Source organism: Macaca mulatta, chromosome 19 (genome assembly GCF_049350105.2).
Source record: "Macaca mulatta isolate MMU2019108-1 chromosome 19, T2T-MMU8v2.0, whole genome shotgun sequence".
Taxonomy (NCBI): Eukaryota; Metazoa; Chordata; class Mammalia; order Primates; family Cercopithecidae; genus Macaca; species Macaca mulatta.
In genome coordinates, this window is record NC_133424.1 from 48,687,490 (window position 1) to 48,709,178 (window position 21,689).

Below are 21,689 nucleotides of genomic sequence, written 5' to 3' on the forward strand. Positions count from 1 at the left end.
TCGGGAAACGTAGTCTACAACTGGAAACCGGACGGGTCGTCTCTGCGCAGGCCCAGCGGCTAAGATCAGGTCCAGCGCTCCAGAACACAGCGATCACTGAGGCTCCCTTGCTCGAACTGTGGGACTTACCCTACTATGGTCTGAGCCTACCCTATTCCATTATACTCAAGTAACGCCCCAGAAATTCCAGAGAATCTCACACAAAGAGGTTGAATCTTGCCGTGGTGCCTTCAGGTGAATGTCGTCCCGAGCTAGAAGAGCTGCAAAAGGCTGTCAGGTAAGGTCTGGATTTCTCTCTGACAGCTCTGGCCGTGACGCAGTGGCCACGATACCGGGTTGCTGCTCACCGGGGTTCGGAAGTGTGACGCATTCTTCAAGGCCGTGTGTGTGTGTCTGTGTCTGTGCGCTCGCGTGTCCGTGTCCGAGTGTCCTCTGTGGGGGCAGACTGGATAGTGGCCATGCCTGTGTGATGTGCGTCAGATTATGCTTGAGACTGTGGAGAGGCTATTATTGGCGCATTCGAATTGTGTGCGGAAGGGTCTTGGGAATGGTTTGATTATAGCTTTGAGGGTGATGTCTGTTTAATCAGATTCAGCCTGCGACTGAATATCTTATATCCTGTAAGAAATTGATTTTTCTTTGCATGGTCATGAATTTAAAATACATTCCTATGAAATTACATAAATTTAGTGAATGATTCACTGAGAATTCACTTGTGGCAGTGGATGCGGGGGAAGAAGTGTGTGAGCATAATATTGTGACAATGAGCAGCGCTGTGTTATACAGATATCTCCTGGCTTCAGTTTTCTCACCTGCAAAGTGAGGGTATCAGTCGTGTAACACTTTGGAACAATGCTTTTTAACAGAAATTTCTGCAAAACTGGGTTCCATTTTGTATATCTGTGCTTTCCAATACAGTAGCCACTAGCTACATATGTCTACTGAGAACTTGAAATATGGCTGGTTTGACTGAAGAACAAATTTGTAAAATTGTGTTCAATTTTAATAAATCTAAATGTAAACAGCTATATATGGCTAGCAGTCTTCCTATTGAACAGTACAACCTGGAGCATTAATTTGCCTTCAGGATTTGAAGGGGGTAAAAACTTAATTCATCTAGCAAATATTTGAAAATGAAATTCTTAAAATTTCTTTAAATTATTTTTTCAATTTGAGATGATTGCAGATTCATATGAGGTTGTAAGAAATAATAGAGACATTGTGTGTTATCTTCAACCTAGTCTTCTCCAATGATAACATCTTGCAGGACTGTAGTATAATATGACAACCAGGATGTTGACATTGATAGTCAAGACAGATCATTTCCTTCACCACAAGGATCTGTTGTGTTGCCCTTTTATAGACAAATGTACTTTCTTCCCTCTTGTTTGAAGATATTCGTGTCAACATTAATGATAATGTAGGCATACCTCATTTTATTGTGCGTCATTTTATTGCACTTTGCAGATACTGTATTTGTTTTAAAGAGACAGGGTCTCACTGTCTCACCCAGGCTGGAGTGCAGTGGTGCCGTTATAGCTCACTGCAATCTCGAACTCCTGGGTTCAAGGGATCCTCCAGCTGGCCCACAAAGCCTGAAATATTTATTATGTGGTTCTTTGCAGGAAAAGTTTGCAGACTCCCAATCTGTATTATTTCTGATGGCTACTTTATTTTCTATTATATGGATACCCTAGAATTTATTTAACCTGTTCTTTATTGAAGTCTAATTTATGTTTGTATCTAGCTTTTTCCATTTTAAAATTAGTCTATCTGCACCTGTCTGCATATATCCTAGTGAACATATATAATTATTTTCCTTAGACAGGGTCATAGGAGTGAGATTACTGAAACATCTGGCTCACATTATTAAATTCTGCTAATATAAATTTGTAATTTACCTTCTTTAAGGTGGCACCAGTATATAACATGGTGTGAGGGCATCTATTTTACTCCAGTTCAACATGTTATTATCAGTCTTTTCAATGTTCCCGTGTTGTAAATATAAAATGCTATTTGCCACTCTAACGTATATTATCTTAATGAGTAGCAGCATTTAATAGCTTTTAGTCATTAAACTCGAGTCATTATTCACGCTCAGGTTTTATTAGGCATAATAAGAAAATCTGGGTATCAGTGACAAGAGCACAGTTGAAAAAAAACTGGCTTTGTAGTTGGAGAATTGTGGATTCAGAACTCAGATGTCTTGTTTATTAACAGTGGATTTAGGTTTCTGTTTTTCTGATGTTGAAGTGGAGATAATAATGACACTGTAGAGATGTTCTAAGGATTAAATATCTATATATAAGGTATGCATCACATAAAAGTTGATTTTTTAAATTGCTTCCAGGGCCATAAACTTACTTCTCCCTCTGAGTACTGAGGGAGAAGGGAGGGTGAATGATGTCCTGCAGGGACCCTGGGGACTCTTCTGATTGAAGGAAATGGGTAGTGGTGAGCGCTGAGGATTGTGGGAGCTCTAGTTCAGGCTAGGAAAAGGGATCCCAGTGTGCAAGTATAATTTTGCAATGATAAAGGCCATCATGGATTGTCTATGCCAGGAATCAGCAACTTTTTTTTTTTTTTTTAGACGGAGTCTCGCTCTTGTTGCGCAGGCTGGAGTACAATGGGACGATCTCAGCTCACCGCAGCCTCCGCCTCCCAGATTCAAGCGATTCTCCTGCCTCAGCCTCCTGAGTAGCTGGGATTACAGGTGTGTACCACCACACCCAGCTAATTTTGTATTTTTAGTAGAGACAGGGTTTCTCCATGTTGGTCAGGCTGGTCTTGAACTCCCGACCTCAGGTGATCCGCCCGCCTCAGCCTCCCAAAGTGCTGGGATTATAGATGTGAGCCACCATGCCCGGCCAGCAAATGGTTTTTATAGAGGGTCAAATAGGAAGTATTTTAGGCTGTGTGGCCCATACAGTCTCCATTGTAACTACTCAACTTGGCTACTGTAGCTTTCTGAAAGTAGCCATAGTCAGAAGTAAACAAATGAGCACAGCTGTGTTCTATTCCAACTTTATTTACAAAAACATGTGGGCGGACCAGATCTGGCCCATGGGCCACAGGTTGCAAACTCCTAGTCTGTTCTATCTTTCGTCTTTAAGTCTGAGGAAGCCAGGAAGCTCCTAAGGCCATGAAGGCAGTCTGCTTTGGACAATGTGGTCTGACCCCTTTAGATGGTGAGAATCGAGGGAAGAGAATCTACTCTGGGCAGTTCTGAACATCCCAGCCTTGGGTCTAGATCAGTATCCTCATAGTGGGGATTGGCCCAGAACTCTCCTGCTGAAATATTTGTTGTGTGTTCTAACGCAGGAGAACCTCTGCACTGTGTCCATCCTCGTAAGCCAGGTTCCCTTGGTGTGGTAAGAGTGTGTTGGAGGGAGGTGAGGGAAGTGTAGGGGAGGTGTTTAGAAGCAACAATGGAAAATAAAAGATTATTAATTTATATCATGTTGTTACCTCTGAGGCAAACCTAGTCTCATTGACTCTTTTTTTTCTTCTCTAATTCAGGCTTCTCCGAACTTTGCTTCCCCAGCAGAATAATCCTGTGGAAGACTGAGCAGTTCTTGTGAGTCTAAAACCATGGCCCATGTAAGTTACAGTTTCTCTTTCTTTCTTTAGATTCTTTTGTTTTTCAAGATCATGTGAACATTTTCGCTCTTTATGCTGACACTTCCTAACACAATTTTTTCTTAATCCCCACATTCCCAAGCTCCTCCCTTATGCCCCCTCTCTTTTCTAACCAGTATCCATGTGCACATTGACCAGATCATTCAGGGTACTCAGTCTCTGTCTAGAGCAGGGATGGACAGACATGAAGTTCCTAGATGGAGGTACTTTACCATCCTTTGTCGGATCTGAGGTGTAATGAAACCAAGAATGGACTCATTTGACTACACATAGGAAAGCACTGCAGTTTTCCACAGATCCTGTGTCTGTAGATAAAACGCAGTTTAATATTGATTGGCCTCAGTTTCAGTATGTGGTTGGGGCCTGCTTATAGAGAGGTCACGGGATCTTTCCTGAGAATCTCTGAGGTGAAAACCCATAGTAAGATGCATTTTGTGGTTAAACGAAATGTGCTAGTCTTGACATCAGGATGATTCTGGTTCATTACATCAGTATTCTTAATCTCAAGAACAAAGAAGGTGTGTAGTACTTATAAGAAAATCATCCAGATACATAAATATTAGATAATTGTATTCTCCCAGATTTGCAGTGAGGTACTATGGCCTTGAACTTCTGCGTTCACCACTGTACTCCATCCTGGGCAATACAGCGAGATCCCCATATCGATTGATCAATTGATTGATCGATAGATAGATAAACTTAAAGGAAAAAGAAGATATAGGATTCTTTTTTCTTTAAGTTATTTATTAAGTGGTTTTCTTAAAGGATTTATTATTAATAATTTATTGAGAATTTTTGAGGTAGAAATATAGTTTATTTGCTTGTATCCACTGTTTAATTGAATTGGGAAACATTTATTTGTTCCCAGGAATGTTTTGAGTAAAGAACCCCGTAATATACAGGAAATTTTGTATACATTGGCTGGATTCTTCAAGAAAATGAGGTGACTTTGCTTTAGAACACCTGGTTCCTTTCTTCTCTCTTTATCATAAGCTTTCAGCCCCAGCCTAGAGTTTAGTATGGTACCCTCTGCTGCAATGAAACCTTTTATCTCCTTTGCTTCTTTTTAAAAGACTTGTTGTGTAATTTCACCAGTAATATGTTGGTTTATGGTTTCAGGCATTGGTGACGTTCAGGGATGTGGCTATAGACTTCTCTCAGAAGGAATGGGAGTGCCTGGACACTACTCAGAGGAAATTGTACAGAGATGTGATGTTGGAGAATTATAGTAACTTGGTCTCACTGGGTAAGGTCACCTATGTCAAATAATGTAGACTCCGTTTTCTGAAATAGTAGCTTTCTCTTCCACAAATTTAGGAGTCATTATTAAGAAACTAGCTGAATTTCTTCTCTCTTCCTCAAGGACTGGACTGAACTTTGATGGTTTGTGAATGGCACTTGCACTAAATGCTTTCATTTTCACCATACCTCACTGAGCCTCATGAAATGTTCCTTAATCCATTCCTGTAGTTGCTTCTCCCTTAATAGTTAAGAGACTGGATTTGAATTTTGGGGCATTTACTCCAAAGCCAATGTCAATGAAATCAGGTTTCACATTGCATTTGAGTTCAGAATTGCTATGGATGCTCTGTTATTTAGTAACATGCCTGCGAGGATAACAGCCCCACCCAGGGTCTACAATTTACATGCCATGGTTCAGACCAATAAAATTGACTTAAAGTGAATGCATTCTACTTCCTAAAACAAACATTTTCTCTTACTGATTTGTGACTGAAAGTTTTACCTATTGGACATTATGCTCAGTACCTGGGTGGTGGGATCAAATGTACCTCAAACCTCAGCATCACACAATATCCCCAGGTAACAAACCTGCACATTTGGCCCTGTATCTAAAATAAAAGTTGAAATTAGTTAGAGTAAAATAAAATTTACTAACTTAGCATCTAACTTTAAATGAATATCTTAGCAAGAACCTAGAAATATCTTAGGAAGCTTCTTGTTTTGCTCTAAGTAAATTAACAACAACAAAAATAATAATAGCTAATAGAGTGCTTACTGAATACCAGGCACCATTCTAAGTATTAGCTATGAGATACAAAAGAAAAAAAGAAAATAAAAGGTACTACTTTTATTTTCATTTTACAGATGAAAAAACTGAGGCCCAAAGAATTTAACCAGTTTGTTTACAATCATTAGTCAATAGGTAGCAGAGTAGAATTTGGACCCACGTAGTCTGGCTTCAGAGTCTGTGCCCTCAATAACTACTGCCTCTCAATAGACCCAGTCTGTATGAGTTTTAATTCTAAAATGAATTAAAATTCTCCTGGATGAATTTTAATTCCCCTGCCCATCAAGTTTCTTTATTCTCTGGGATCCTGAGGTTACACTAAGTTGAATATTCTTTAATCCTGTCAGTTTTTTCTGAAGTCTTTATCGAAATCACATTGATCCATATGAATTTAACCAAGTCTCAAAATGTTTCTGAATGTGCAATGTTTTACTTCTATATATTCTTGTATTTCTTTCTTGGAAGCAGGATATTCTGGCTCAAAGCCAGATGTGATTACCTTATTGGAGCAAGGGAAAGAGCCCTGCGTGGCGGTGAGGGATGTGACAGGAAGACAGTACCCAGGTGAGTTGAGAGTTCATCAGGCAGATGGAAGCCCTCATTGCCAGTCGCGGCCAGCTGGTGAGGGAGCATACATAGGCTTTGCATGCTGTGCAGGTAGTTCCTCTCAGAGGCCTCAGGCCTTTGGAGAAAAGGCCTAAGACAGTGAAGAAAACAGATCATCTTAGCATGAACTATCAAAAGAACCTCATCTTGGCTCCTGCTTACCACCTGTCTGTTTTTGTTTCCACCCATATTACTCTCCATTTCAGTAAAGAGAATGCGCTTTCCCAATGCAATCAGTTGCTTCCTATCTTTTCTCCATTGATATGTGTGCTTGTTTCTAATGTCTAAAAGTTCAGTCTTTCACATATTCAGCATATATCAGTACCTTGGTGAATAAGGCCAAAACCTCCTTATACTAATGGAATTAACATTGTAGTAGGGGAGATACATAGTAAACTGTAAACAAATGAATATATAACATTAAATAATGATGCATGCTATGAAAGGAACCTATGAAGGGTAAGGAGATAGAGTTTGGGCAGGTTTAATTTAGGTGGGTTGCCCAGGGAAGGCTCTTCGAAGAGTGAATATATGTGCAGAGATGTGCAGTATAGGCTTAGGCTATGTGAAAATCTGGAAGAAAATAATTCCAAGCACAGTGGAGAAGTGAGTTTTGTGTGTTTGAAGAACTTGAAGCAGCTCAGAGCAGATTCAGAGTGGGGAAGAGTAACTAAATATGAATTTAGAGCTGAGCAGGGGTCAGGTCTTATCATATCTATCTATCTTACTATGTTTATCATAGTAAGAAATTTGGATTTTTCTTTTCCAAGAGTGATTGAAAGCCATAATCAAAAATATGTTTTTAAATGATCGCTGTAGATGCTCTGTGAAGAACATACTAAACAGGGGCAAGATTGGAAATAGAAAGATCAGTTATCAGGCTATTTCAGAAGTCTAGATTAGCAGTGATAGTAGCTTGGATTGGGATGGTAGTGGTGAGGGGTGGTAAGAAGATGCTGTATTCATCTTATAATTTGAAAGTAGAGCTAACAGACATGCCATGGGGTATGAGTGAACAAGAAATCATAGGTGAACCAGCAGCTAAGTGTATATAATTTGCTGAGATGGACATATGGGAAAGATAGCTTGGAAGAGGGAAATAGAGTCCTGATTTAGGTATATATATTTAAAATGCCTACTTGTCATCAAAATTGAGATGTTGAACAGTCAGAGAGATGGTAGGACAAGTTATATTAACTTGGGTGTCCAGCCAATGAACTGACTGAATGAGATCACTTAGGGCTGATCTGACCTACTACCTATTTTTGTAAATAAAGTTTTATTGAAACGTAGCCACACTTAATTATTTAATGTATTGTCTATGGCAGAGTTGAGTAGTTGAGACAGAAGTCATATGGCTCGCAATGCATAAGATATCGACTGTCTGGTCCTTTACAGACAGTTTGCTGATTCCCTGCCTTTAGCGAATGAGTTTGACAGAATGAAGGGAGCCAGATAAGAAAAAGACTGAGGCCTGGGGCACTCTATTTAGAGAAGGAAGAGGAGGCAGCAAGCAGATTGAGAACAAGTAGGCCTGGAGAGTGGTACCAAAAAAGTCAAATGAAGAAAATGTTTCAAGTGGAAGGGAGTAGTTATCTGTGAGGTCCACTGAACTGTAAATTGCCTGTAGGACATGGCAGGAAAGAAGCTGGTGGTGACCTTGTGTTAAGCGGACAAGGTTTCAGTGGAGCTGGAGGTGAAAAAGCCTGCCAGATGTGACTGAAATAAAATGGGAGGTGAGGTAGTGATGACAGTGAGATAGAAAATTTTTCCAATGGGAATTCTGTTAGGAGGGAACTAGATAAGGGGTTAGTAGCTAGAAGAGGATACGGGATGTAAGGAGTCTTTTTTTTTTTTTTTTTTTTTTTGAGATGGAATTTTGCTCTTATCGCTCAGGCTGCAGTGCAGTGGCACGATCTCGGCTCACTGCAACCTCCACCCCCCGGGTTCAAGCAATTCCCCTGCCTCAGCCTCCTGAGTAGCTGGTATTACAGGCGCCTGCCACCACACCTGGCTAATTTTTGTATTTTTAGTAGAAATGGGGTCTCACCATGTTGGCTAGGGTGGTCTTGAACTCCTGACCTCAGGTGATCCACCCATCTTGGCCTCCCAAAGTGCTGGCATTACAGGCGTGAGCCACCGCGCCTGGCCAGGAGTCTATTTCAAGATGTGAGATTTTTAAGATGAAAATGATTCTATAGAAAGGGGTAAAATTGTAGTAGAGGGAAGGATAATTATGGAAATTGGAGGACAAAGAGGTAGGATCCAGTGCACAAGAAAAATTTAGAGAACTATAGATACGACAGTGGATATAGGTGGGTTGATGTGGTATTATGTATTTCTTTTCAATGCCTCATTTTTATTAGAAGAATAAGGGAGATCATCAGCTAAGAATTGGCAGGAGGGAAGGGAGAGTTATGTTTGAAGTGAAAGATGTAAATATATTTTGAATACTGGTGTTCAGTTTACCTGCATCTCACTAGTTCATTCACTTTTTATTTTCTATTAATCAGGAGTTAATAATAATAACAGCATTTATTATTTACTGTATACCAGATTTAGTCATTTCACAATGTATATATTCTTCAAAATATGTTGTACAGAGTAAATACATATAATTTTATCTATCAATGTAAAAAATAATGTATTTTTTAAAATATGAAGAAAAGGCTATTAAGTTCTATACAGTGTATTGATTCTTCTATATCAAGCCAAATTCTGATTTGTATTTTCTTTGCAGTTTTTTTAGTTGAAATTCTTGGGTTGTATATAATCAGATCATTTGCAAATCATGATAGTTTTTCATTCTTCCTTAAAAATGTTTACCTCTAAAATTCTTAATTCTGCTTGTTTTGCTTATCATGATTTTATATAAAGGATAAGATAACTTTTCTTTTTGCTCTTTTCTTGAGTAGCTAAACTAACTTTAAAATTATTTGTTCTATAAAACTTTTATAGACGTCTATGAAATTGCAAGGATAGGTGTTTCACAATGGAATTTCATTTGCTTAGGCTTTTTATTTCTTCTGTGGTCAATACAGGAAATTAATAGTTTCCTTAAAATTTTTTATTCTGGAATATACAGGTTATTTTGTTTAGAGCATTACATAGAGCTTTGGAAAATAGCCTTACTATTTTTTTTCAAATCAGCTTTATTGAGATATGATTTATATACAATAAAATTCATTAATTGTATCTGTTTAATTTAGTTATTTTGGACAAACGCATGAATCTTGTAAAATCATCACCACTTCAGTCAAGATCTAGAATATGTCCACCATGTCAACACTTTCTATTATGTTTCTTTACAGTCAGTACCCTTCCTCCATTTTCAGCACAGCCCGTGACAGGCAACTAAGTTGCCTTCTTTCCCTAATTGTGTCTTTTCTACAATTTCATATCAGATAAATCAGAGTATGCAGTATTTTGTGTCATACTTCTTCCACTTCTGATATTTATGAGATTCATCCAAGTAGTTAGAAGTCTCAGTAGTTAATTCCTTTTTCTTGCTGAATAGTATTTCATATCTACTTGTTAACAGTTTATGAACATCTAAATTGTTTATTATGAGTGCTTATTTACAAGTCTTCGAATGTATGCTTTGTTACTTTGGGTTAAACACCTGAGGGTGGGATTCATGGATTATATAAGTGTATATAAGAAACTGGGCCGGGCACAGTGGCTCATGCCTGTAATCCCAGCACTTTTTTGGGAGGCTAAGGCAGGCGGATCGCTTGAGCCCAGGAGTTCAAGACCAGCCTGGGCAACATGGCAAACCTGTCTCTACTAAAAATACAAAAATTAGCTAGGATGGTGGTACACACCTGTAAAAACTTTATCTAAAAAAAAAACTGGGCTGGGTGTGGTGGCTCACGCCTATAATCCCAGCACTTTGGGAGGCCAAAGCGGGTGGATCACGAGGTCAGGAGTTCGAGACCAGCCTGGCCAACATGGTGAAACCATCTCTACTAAAAATACAAAAATTAGCTGGGCGTGGTGGCGCATGCCTGTAATCCCAGCTACCCAGGAGGCTGAGGTAGGAGAATCGCTTGAAACTGGAAGGCAGAGGTTGCAGTGAGCCAAGATCGTGCCACTGCACTCCAGCATGGGCAACAAGAGCGAAACTCTGTCTCAAAAAAAAAAGAAAGAAAGAAACTGTCCAACGTGGCTATATTTTTTGGCATTCCCAGTAGATGTCCAATAGCTCCACATTCTTGCCAGCCTGTGGTATTGTCATTTTAATCTTAGTCATTTTAGTGGATATGTAGGTGTATCTCATTGTGATTTTAATTTGCATTTAACTAATGACTAATGTTGAATATATTTTCGTTTATTTGCCATTCCCTTATTTCCTTTAGTAAAAAGTGTCTGTTTAGAATTTTTATCCATTAAATTTTTTAGCAATTTTATTGAGGTATAATTTACATAACATAAAATGTACTCACTGTAAGTGCACACTTGGTGACTTTTAGTCAATTTATAGTTAGGCAGCCATCATGGCAATCCAGTTTTAGAATATTTCCATCACCCCCAAATGTTTCCTTATGCCCCCTTGCAGTTAATCCCTTCTTCTACCTCCAGCTTTAGGCATCTACTGACCTACCTTCCATGTTTGTCGATTTACCTTTTCTGAACATTTCATATAAATGGGATCATGCAATGTACAGTCTTTTGAATCTGGCTTAACTTAGCATAATGTTCTGGAGGTCCATTTATGAAGCAGCATGTATTAGTAATATATTCTTTTTTATTGCCAAATATGTTCTTTTGTAGGGATATACCATATTTTACTTATCTATTTACCAGTGATGGACTTTTGGATTGTTTATAGTTTGGGACTGTTGTCAACAATGCTACTATAAACGTGGGCATACATATCATTGTGTGGACATATGTCTCAATTCATCTTAGTTGGATTCATAGGCATGGAACTGCTGGGTTATATGATGAATATAACTTTCACTTTATAAGAAACTGCCAAAATGTGTTCTAAACTACCTATATCGCTGTACCTTCCCAATAACAAGGCATGAGGGTTTCAGTTTCTCTGTCTTCTCACCAACACGTGCTATTACCTGTCTTTTTGAGAACAGCCATTCCAGTGTGTGTGTAGTGGTATCTAATTGTGGTTGACGTTGAGCAATTGCTTATTAGCTACTGGCATAGCTTCTTTGGTGGAAAGGCTGTTCAGTGTTTTGCCCATTCTTAATATTGGGTTGTTTGTGTTATTATTGAGTTGCAAGAGTTGTAAAAATATATTCTGAATAGAAGCATTTTATTTTATTTTATTTTATTTATTTTTTTTTTTTTTTGAGACGGAGTCTTGCTCTGTCACCCAGGCTGGAGTGCAGTGGCCAGATCTCAGCTCACTGCAAGCTCCACCTCCCGGGTTTACACCATTCTCCTGCCTCAGCCTCCCGAGTAGCTGGGACTATAGGTGCCCACCACCTCGCCTGGCTAGTTTTTTGTATTTTTTAGTAGAGACGGGGTTTCACCATGTTAGCCAGGATGGTCTTGATCTCCTGACCTCGTGATCCGCCCGTCTCGGCCTCCCAAAGTGCTGGGATTACAGGCTTGAGCCACCGCGCCCGGCCAGAAGCATTTTATTTACATATATGATCTGCAAATATTTTCTCCTAGACTGCGATGGCATATCTTTTCATTTTCTTAATCTTATCTTTTGCAGTACAAACATTTTTCATTTTGATGAAGCCAAATGTATCTATTTTTTCTTTTATGAATTGTGCTTTTGTATCTAAGAACTCTTTTTCTCATACACGGACACAAAAATTCCCATTGGTATTATCCATTTTGTTTATCTTCTTGATTTGTAAGAGTTCTTTATATATCTTATAATCAACCTCTTTGTCAGATATATATTTTGCAGTATTTTATTAGTTTAGATCTAGATATATATTTTGCAATATTTTACTAGTTTCTGGAGTAACTTTCTATTAATTAACAAACTTTATTTTTAAAATCAGTTTTAGGTTTATAGGAAGATTTCACAGAAAGTACAGAGTTTCTATATACTTTCTGTCCTCAAACATACACACCCTCCCCAACTACCAACATTCCATATTACAGTGGTACATTTGTTACAGTTGATAAACCTACATTGACACATCATTATCACCCAAAGTTCACAGTCTGTATTAAGGTTCACTCTTGGTGTTGTAAATTCTGTTAACTTTGAAAAATATATAATGACATGTATCCACAACTGTAGTATCATACAGAGTAGTTTCACTGCTCTAAAATTTGTTTGGCCTAGTCATCCCTCATTCCACCCTAACCCTTAGAAACCACAGAGCCTTTTACTGTCTCTATAGTTTTGCCTTTTTCAGACTATCATGTAGTTGGAATCATATAGTATGTAGCCTTCTAAGATTGGTGTCTTTCAATTAGTAATATGCATTTAAGTTTCCTCAACATCTTTTTGTGATGGCTTATTCTTTTAGCACTGAATAATAGTCCATTTTCTGGATGTACCACATGTTATCCATTCACCTACTAAAGGACATCTTGGTTGTTTTTTAAGTATTGGAAGTTTTGAATAAAGCTGCTATATGCATTTGTGTGCAGGTTTTTGTATGAACATAAGCTTTCATTTTATTTGGGTAAACACCAAGGAATATGATTTCTGAGTAGTATGATAAGAATATGTTTAGTTTTGTAGGAAACTGCCAGAATGTTCTTCAAAGTGGCTATAATATTTTTGCATTCCCCCAGCAATGAATGAGAGTTCCTGTTGCTCCACATCCTTGTCAGCATTTGGTGTTGCCAGTGTTTTAGATTTTGGCCATTCTAACAGGTGTGAGGTAGTATCTCTCCGTTTTAATTTGCAGTTCTCTGAGATTCCTCATCTCTGGTTTGGTGTCTGACATTAATTTGGGGAAATTCTCATTCACTGTTGCTTCATTTATTGCTTATTTTCCTTTCTCTCTTTTTCCTCCTTCTGGTATTTTCATCATGTGTATTTACACCTTTTATACTTAACCCCAGAGTTCTTGGATATCTGTTCTGTTTCAGTATTTTTTCTCTTTCTTTTCAGTGTTGGAAGTTTCTCTTGTCACAGCCTCAAGTGCAGAGATTCCTCAGCTGTGTCCAGTTTACTGATAAGCACATCAAAGGCATTCTTCATTTCTATTACAGTGTTTTTGATCTTTAGCATTTCTTTTTTATTCTTTCTTAGAATATTCATCTCTCTGTTTTCATTATCCATCTGGATGTTGTCTATTTTTTCTATTAAAGCCCTTAACACATTTCTTATAGTCTTTTAAAATTCCTGGTCTGGTAATTCCAGCATTCCTGCCATATCTGACTCTAATTCTGATGCTTGTTTAGTCTCATCAAACTGTTTCTTGCCTTTTAGTTTTCCTTCTAATTTTTTGTTGGAAGGTAAACATGATGTACTGGGTAAAGGGAAACATAGTAAATAGGCCTTTAGGAATGTAGTGATAAGGTGTAAGGGGAGAGGAGTGTTCCCTAGTCCCAGAATTAGGTCTCAGTCTTTTGGTGCACCTGTGCCACTTGACGGAACTTAACCAGTGCTTCCAGTTTTTTCCCCATCGCTAGGTGTGACGGGATGGCTTAGAGGGCTGAGCTGGGTATTTTCTTTCCTCTATGTCATTAGGCTCTAATAAAACCCCAGCAGGTTATGATCTATCTACTTGAAGAGAAAATACTCCTAACCTCAGGTGATCCACCCACCTTGGCCTCCCAAAGTACTGGGATTACAAGCGTGAGCCACCGCACCTGGCGGTATTTAGATTTTTTAGGCTCTTGTCTTATTTAGATTGCCACCCTCCAGCTTTCATTTAACTTATCTGTGTTAATAAGATTCCTTGACACTTCTAGTCTCCCAGCCATCACTCGCCTCACACTATTCAGTTACTGTGTTCTCCCTAAAATTGTTGAGTTTCTTTGTTCATTTTTTCCAGAAACCATTCAACATGGCACATACCTGTTACAATATCTAAAAAAATCATTTAAATACTTCTCTATTAAGTATAGAAATGGTTGGTTTTAGATGTAAGGGAACAGAAGAGATATCCTCTGAGAAAGGTTATAAAGTACAGTGGGCCAGGCGTGGTGGCTAATGCCTGTAATCCCAGCACTTTGGGAGGCCGAGGTGGGCGGATCACAAGGTCAGGGGTTCGAGACCAGCCTGGCCAATATAATGAAACCCCTTCTCTACTAAAAATACCAAAAAATTAGCCGGGCGTGGTGGTGGGTGCCTGTAATCCCAGCTACTTGGGAGGCTGAGGCAAAGAGAATCACTTGAACCTGGGAGGCAGAGGTTGCAGTGAGCCGACATGGTGCCACTGCACTCCAGCCCGGGTGACAGTGTAAGACTCTGTCTCGGGGAAAAAAAAAAAAAAGTAGAGTGGCCGGGCGCGGTGGCTCATGCCTGGAATCCCAGCTCTTTGGGAGTCTGAGGCAGGTGGATCACCTGGGGTCAGGAGGTTGAGACCAACCTGGCCAACATAGTGAAACCCCGTCTCTACTAAAAATACAAAAATTAGCTGAGTTTGGCAGCATGCACCTGTAATCCCAGATACTCAGGAGGCTGAGGCAGGAGAATCACCTAAACCTGGGAGGCAGAGGTTGCAGTGAGCCGAGATCGTGCCATTGCACTCCATCCTGGGTGACAGAGTGAGACTCCATCTCAAAAAAAAAAAAAAAAAAAAAAGAAAAGAAAAAAAGAGTAGAGTGAGCATCCAGTAGGTGGCTGAATAACAGTAAAACTCAGCTGTGTAAACACACATCTCTTTGCACAGGAGGCAGTGAACAACAGGGTTGGAAACATCTCTGTTTAATTGGATAGCCATTTAAAGGATAAGTAGGCAAAACAAGGACCTTTTCATTTTATACATTTGGTTGAGCTACCTTGGAGTTACTTTTGTTCTGATCTGTAAAGGAAGTAAGCTAGGAAAGAGTGCATTTAATCACTGTAATAAGGTGAGAGAGATTAGAGCTAGTTTGTAATTGTTAACAAAAATATAAAAATTAAGTGATTGTCCTGATATTCAGTTGTCCTATACGTGGCTTATCTGTCATTCATCATCATAATTTCCTTTAAGACAATGATTAATTTATTGTACAGTCAATTGTTTAATGCCTGCTATATGCTAGTGGGTAGTTATTCACTGTTGAATGAAATAAGGATTACATCTTCCTTTGGGAAGGTTTCGGGATCAGAAAATCAACAAAAGAGCAAAAAGAAAAATCAGTGGATATGCATTTGAAAATTGTGAAATGAAGAAATGAAACATGATGCTGGAATTGAGAATAAAGGACATAGACTGCCTTACAGTCAGTAGGGCAAGCCTTTCTGTGTAAGAGACATTTAACCAACCATTAAGAATGAGAAGGAGTTGGCCTTTCACAGAGCCCAGCACAGATTATTTTTAGGAGATGAAAAATCCCATAGAAAACTATATGAAATGGGAAATGCTATGACACAATCGAGGAGCTGAATAGAAGCAAATGTCATAATAAGAGGGGGTAAGGAGGACAATGTCTTTGAAAGAGGGCTTTAGGTAACCAAAGACCGTATTATATTATATGGTAACATGTTTGGATTTTATTCTAAGAGTAAAGAAAAACTGTTAAAATTGTTAAGTGGAGATTCTCAAACTTTGATCTATATCAGAATCATCTAGTGGAGTTATTAAAAATTCAGATACCAAATTACTCCTATAGATTTGGTTCACTTGTGTGGTAAGTAAATAGCAGTATTTATGATAAATTCCCAGATGATTCTCATCCACAATAAAATTTTAGAACCACTGATGTAAATAAATGATTTGCCATATCACCACAATCTTATATAATCTCTATTTTTTTTTTTTTTTTTTTGAGATGGAGTTTAGCTCTTGTAGCCCAGGCTGGAGTGCAATGGCGTGATCTCAGCTTACTGCAACCTCCGCCTCCTGGGTTCAAGTAATTCTCCTGCCTCAGCCTCCTGAGTAGCTGGGATTACAGGCGCCTGCCACAACGATTGGCTAATTTTGTATTTTTTTAGTGGAGATGGGGTTTCACCGTGTTGGGCAGGCTAGTCTTGAACTCCTGACCTCAGATGATCCACCTGCCTCGGCCTTCCAAAGTGCTGGGATTACAGGCATGAGCCACCGCGCCCGGCTATAATCTCTCATTTTCGAAGCTCATGTTGCCTAATTTCAAATTACATAACTTTATTGAAATATTCTTTAAGCCATTGACTTCCAGTAAGAACTGTTTTCACTTTGTTTCCAATTTTGAAAATGTAAACTTTATGTTATGCTGGCTACAGGAAAATAATTTTTGTTTGCTTTTATGTTTTCTTTCAGGTTTGTTATCCAGGCATAAGACCAAGAAATTACCTTCAGAAAAGGACATTCATGAAATCAGTTTATCCAAAGGGAGTATAATAGAAAAAAGTAAAACTCTTCGTCTGAAAGGATCCATTTTGAGAAATGAGTGGCAGAGCAAAAGTGAGTTTGAGGGTCAGCAGGGACTTGAAGAAAGATCTATCAGTCAAAAGAAAATCGTCTCTAAAAAAATGTCAACTGGTAGAAAACATCCCTCTTTTACTCTGAATCAGAGAATTCATAATAGTGAGAAAAGTTGTGACTCAAACTTGGTTCAACATGGGAAAACAGATTCTGATGTGAAACGTGATTGTAAAGAACGTGGGAGTACCTTGAATAATGTCTGCCAGCTTACTCTCCATCAGAAAATTCATACTGGTGAAAAATCCTGTAAATGTGAGAAATGTGGGAAAGTTTTTAGTCATAGCTATCAACTTACTCTGCATCAGAGATTTCATACTGGTGAGAAACCCTATGAATGTCAAGAATGTGGGAAGAACTTTCTTCTTTACTCACAACTTAATCGACATCAGAAAATTCACACTGGTAAAAAACCCTATATGTGTAAGAAATGTGATAAGGGCTTTTTTAGTAGATTAGAACTTACTCAACATAAAAGAATTCATACTGGTGAGAAATCTTATGAATGTAAAGAATGTGGAAAAGTTTTTCAACTTGTTTTCTACCTTAAAGAACACGAGAGAATTCATACAGGTAAGAAACCCTATGAATGTAAGGAGTGTGGGAAAGCTTTTAGTGTAGGTGGACAACTTACCCGTCATCAGAAAATTCATACTGGTGTAAAACCCTACGAATGTAAGGAATGTGGAAAGACCTTTGGACTTAGTTTTTACCTTACTGAACACAGAAGAACTCATGCAGGTAAGAAACCTTATGAATGTAAGGAGTGTGGGAAATCATTTAATATGCGTGGACCGCTTAATCGGCATAAAACAATTCATACTGGTATAAAACCTTTTGAATGTGAGGTGTGTGAGAAGGCTTTTAGTTATAGTGGTGACCTCAGAGTACATTCTAGAATTCATACTGGAGAGAAACCGTATGAATGTAAGGAATGCGGGAAAGCCTTTATGCTTCGTTCAGTCCTTACTGAACATCAGAGACTTCATACTGGTGTGAAGCCCTATGAATGTAAGGAATGTGGGAAGACGTTTAGAGTGCGCTCTCAAATTAGTCTGCATAAGAAAATTCATACTGATGTGAAGCCCTACAAATGTGTACGATGTGGGAAGACCTTTAGATTTGGTTTCTACCTTACTGAACACCAGAGAATTCACACTGGTGAAAAGCCCTATAAATGTAAAGAATGTGGAAAGGCCTTTATTCGTAGAGGGAATCTTAAAGAACATCTGAAAATTCATTCTGGTTTAAAACCCTATGACTGTAAAGAATGTGGGAAGTCCTTTAGTCGGCGTGGGCAGTTCACTGAACATCAGAAAATTCATACCGGTGTAAAACCATACAAATGTAAAGAATGTGGGAAGGCCTTTAGTCGTAGTGTAGACCTTAGAATACATCAAAGAATTCATACTGGTGAGAAACCCTATGAGTGTAAACAATGTGGGAAGGCCTTTAGACTTAATTCACACCTTACTGAACATCAGAGAATTCACACTGGTGAGAAACCCTATGAGTGTAAGGTATGTAGAAAGGCCTTTAGACAATATTCACATCTTTATCAACATCAGAAAACTCATAATGTAATTTAATATAAGAAAGGGTTTCCATGTCATGCTCTATTTATAGAATATCAAAATATTTATGGCCAGAAAGAAGTTCTGTCAATGTGTTGATCTTTTTTTAGACATATTAACTTAATAAATGTATGAGTCTTAAATATCTCTTAGTTCTCATTAAATTTAGGAAAATTCACACTAGAAAATAAAGCTGTTAATGTAACAATTGTGGAAAAGTGTTCTAGCAACAGCATATACTTATCATCATTGCCTTTCCACTACTCTACTATCTGTGTGATATTAGACAAAATATTTGCTTCTTGGTACCTCAGCTGTAAAATGAAACACACCTAAAAGTGTGGTTAATTGTTTCCAACATGTATAATACAGCAACAACTATCTGGCCCATACTGCTTTGGATTAACATTGGATATTACTGTTTTTATTATCATCAACATTATTGTTAGTGGATTTCTTAACAGGAAGACACAGTGGAGATGATAAATTTGGAAAAGTCACTCATCACGTATATTTCATGAAGGACTTCTTTGATAAAATCTGTGTTATGAGCTGAATGTTTGTGTTCCCGTAACAATTCCTATGTTGAAACATGAATCCCAAGGTGATGGTATTTGAAGGTAGGGCCTTTAGGAGGAAATCAGGTCATGAGGGTGGAGCCTTCATGAATGGGATCGCTGCCTTTATTAGAGGAAGCCAAAGAGCCAGCTAGCTCTTTCAACCGCATGAGGATACAGCAGGAAGTCAGCAGTCTACAGTGCCAAAGAGGGAGGGCCTTTCCCAGAACCCAAGCATGCTGGCACCCTGACCTTGGACTTGCAGCCTCCAAAACTGTGAGAAATAAATTTCAGTTGTTTATAAGCCACTGAGTCTATGGTGTTTAGTTATGCAGCCCAGAATAATGAAGGCACTCCATTAGAATATAAAGAAAATGTGGCCGGGCGCGGTGGCTCAAGCCTGTAATCCCAGCACTTTGGGAGGCCGAGACGGGCGGATCACGAGGTCAAGAGATCGTGACCATCCTGGCTAACGCGGTGAAACCCCGTCTCTACTAAAAAAAATACAAAAAACTAGCCGGGCGAAGTGGCGGGCGCCTGTAGTCCCAGCTACTCGAGAGGCTGAGGCAGGAGAACGGCGCAAACCCGGGAGGTGGAGCTTGCAGTGAGCTGAGATCAGGCCACTGCACTCCAGCCTGGGCGACAGAGCGAGACTCCGTCTCAAAAAAAAAAAAAAAAGAAAAAGAAAATGTAAAGATCTGAATTCAGACCTCATTGCTTAAGTTCTACCAGAAAATTAAAGATGAAGAGAAACCCTAAGGATGTAGTGAGTGGGAGAACCTTAGAATATAGCTGTTGAAGCATCAGAGAGAGGTGTGAGGGGATTTACCCACAATAATATAGAAATTAAATGGATGGAAAAAAGAAAGCTGTCTGGCCGGGCACCGTGGCTCACGCCTGTAATCCCAGCACTTTAGGAGGCTGAGGTGGGCAGATTACCTGAGGTCAGGAGTTCGAGACCAGCCTGGCCAACATACAGAAACCCCATCTCTACTAAAAATACAAAAATTAGCCAGGCATGGTGGCAGGCACCTGTAATCCCAGCTACTCAGGAGGCTGAGCTAAGAGAATCACTTGAATCCGGGAGGTGGAGGTTGCAGTGAGCTGAGATCGCGCCATTGCACTCCAGCCTGGGGGACAAGAGTGAGACTTTGTCTCAAAAAAAAAAAAAAAAAAAAAATCGAAAAAAGAAAGCTGTGTATTTAGAAATTTTTTCCTAATTTTATTATGAAAATGCCCTGAGACACAGAAACATAGAATGCATTCTATAATGAACACCCATTTTACCCTCCACCTAGATTTGAAAATGTATACTTTGCTTTGTTTTTATATAAAATAAAAATTTTTTGCTATACCATTTGAGAGTTACAAACATCATATCATTTTGCCCCTAAATCAGTTTGTATCTCCTAAAAGTAATGTTAATGCATATAACCAAAGTAGTCAAATCACACCCTAAAAATTAACAATTCCATGGAATCTTATAATATCCATTCCATGTTCAAATTTCCATAATTGTTCCAAGAATATATTTCATGGATATTTAACAAGGATTTACTCTCAGGATCACACATTGTAACATTTTGGTGGTTCTGTCACTTTGTTTTTTTTTTTTTTTGAGAGGGACTTTCGGACTCTTGCTCTGTCGCCAGGCTGGAATGCAGTGGCATGACCTCGGCACACTGCAACCTCCACCTCCTGGGTTCAAGCAATTACCTTGCCTCAGCCTCCAAAGTAGCTGAGACTACAGGTGCACACCACCACATCCAGCTAATTTTTGTATTTTTAGTAGAGACGGGGTTTCACCATGTTGGCCAGGATGGTCTTGATCTCTTCACCTTATGATCCACCCACCTTGACCTCCCAAAGTGCTGGGATTACTTGTGTGAGCCACTGTGCCCAGCCTGTTCTGTCACTTTAAACTGAACAGCCCCTCATCTTTATTTCATTTTATTGGCTTTTAGAAGAGTCCCTCACAGTTGTCTTAGAATATCCTGGATTCTGGGTTTGTCTATTTTATTTCTGCATAATGTTGTTCCTCTTTTTCCTCTGTCTCCAAACTGAAACTTAAATAGCAGCTTGATTTGCTTCTGGTCAAACATTTTTAGGAAGAACACTTCCTAGGTATGTAATACGTTCTGTACACACAGGAGGCATATAATGGCAGGTTGTTCTTTTATTAGTGATGCTACATTTGATCACTGGTTAAGGTAGTGACTGCCAGATCTCTCCATTGTAAAGGTATGTTATTTTCTTTGCAATTAGTAAGTAATTGGGTGATAATTTGCACCTCCTTTTGCAAATTTACAATCATCTACATGTATAATACAAGTCATGGATTAAACTGGAAATCAAAAGTTAAATATTGATTTAACAGAAAGCAATGATATTGAAATGCCTGCATATTGAAATCTGTAGGATGTGGCCAAGGCTCTACACAGTGGTAAATTAACATCCCTTAATGCATACAGAAAACGACGATTTGGGGATAGAACATTTTGTTCTCTGTATCCTCAACACTACTGTGATGCCTTTTGCATAGTAGGCACTTGATAAAACTCGAGAAAAAAATAAGTATTCAACTCAAGAAACAAAAAGAGGTACCAAATAAAGCAGATGCTAAAAGAAGGAACTAATTAATGCAATTAAAATTAGAAATTAAGTAATAAGAATAAGCAGATGATGGATTTATTCAATTTTTCCAAATCCAGTAAAAAAAAAAAAATGACACAGTTAAAAGCATCGTGAATTTAAAAAGGACATTACCAGAGATAATTGATGTCATCTT

The 21,689-nt window shown here is 38.7% G+C and overlaps 1 protein-coding gene and 1 long non-coding RNA gene across 9 annotated transcripts; both read left to right on the forward strand.

Moving 5' to 3' along the window:
• Nucleotides 1–57: 57 nt before the first annotated feature.
• On the forward strand, nt 58–19,205 carry ZNF540 (zinc finger protein 540). Of its 8 annotated transcripts, none has more exons than XM_077982510.1 (6): nt 58–277; nt 2,591–2,713; nt 3,520–3,600; nt 4,759–4,885; nt 6,134–6,232; nt 16,609–19,205. In XM_077982510.1, exons 3-6 carry the CDS (start codon nt 3,592–3,594, stop codon nt 18,357–18,359), a joined length of 1,986 nt encoding a protein of 661 aa, XP_077838636.1. In that variant the 5' UTR covers nt 58–277; nt 2,591–2,713; nt 3,520–3,591; the 3' UTR covers nt 18,360–19,205. The 8 variants fall into 8 exon arrangements, with proteins under 8 accessions (XP_077838636.1, XP_028694884.2, XP_077838638.1 ...); XM_028839051.2 differs by having other exon boundaries at nt 6,137–6,232; XM_077982512.1 differs by lacking the exon at nt 6,134–6,232.
• On the forward strand, nt 13,294–16,191 carry LOC144337465 (uncharacterized). The gene is made up of 2 exons (XR_013410629.1): nt 13,294–14,001; nt 14,700–16,191. It is a non-coding gene; the product is annotated as an uncharacterized LOC144337465 (long non-coding RNA).
• Nucleotides 19,206–21,689: the final 2,484 nt, after the last annotated feature.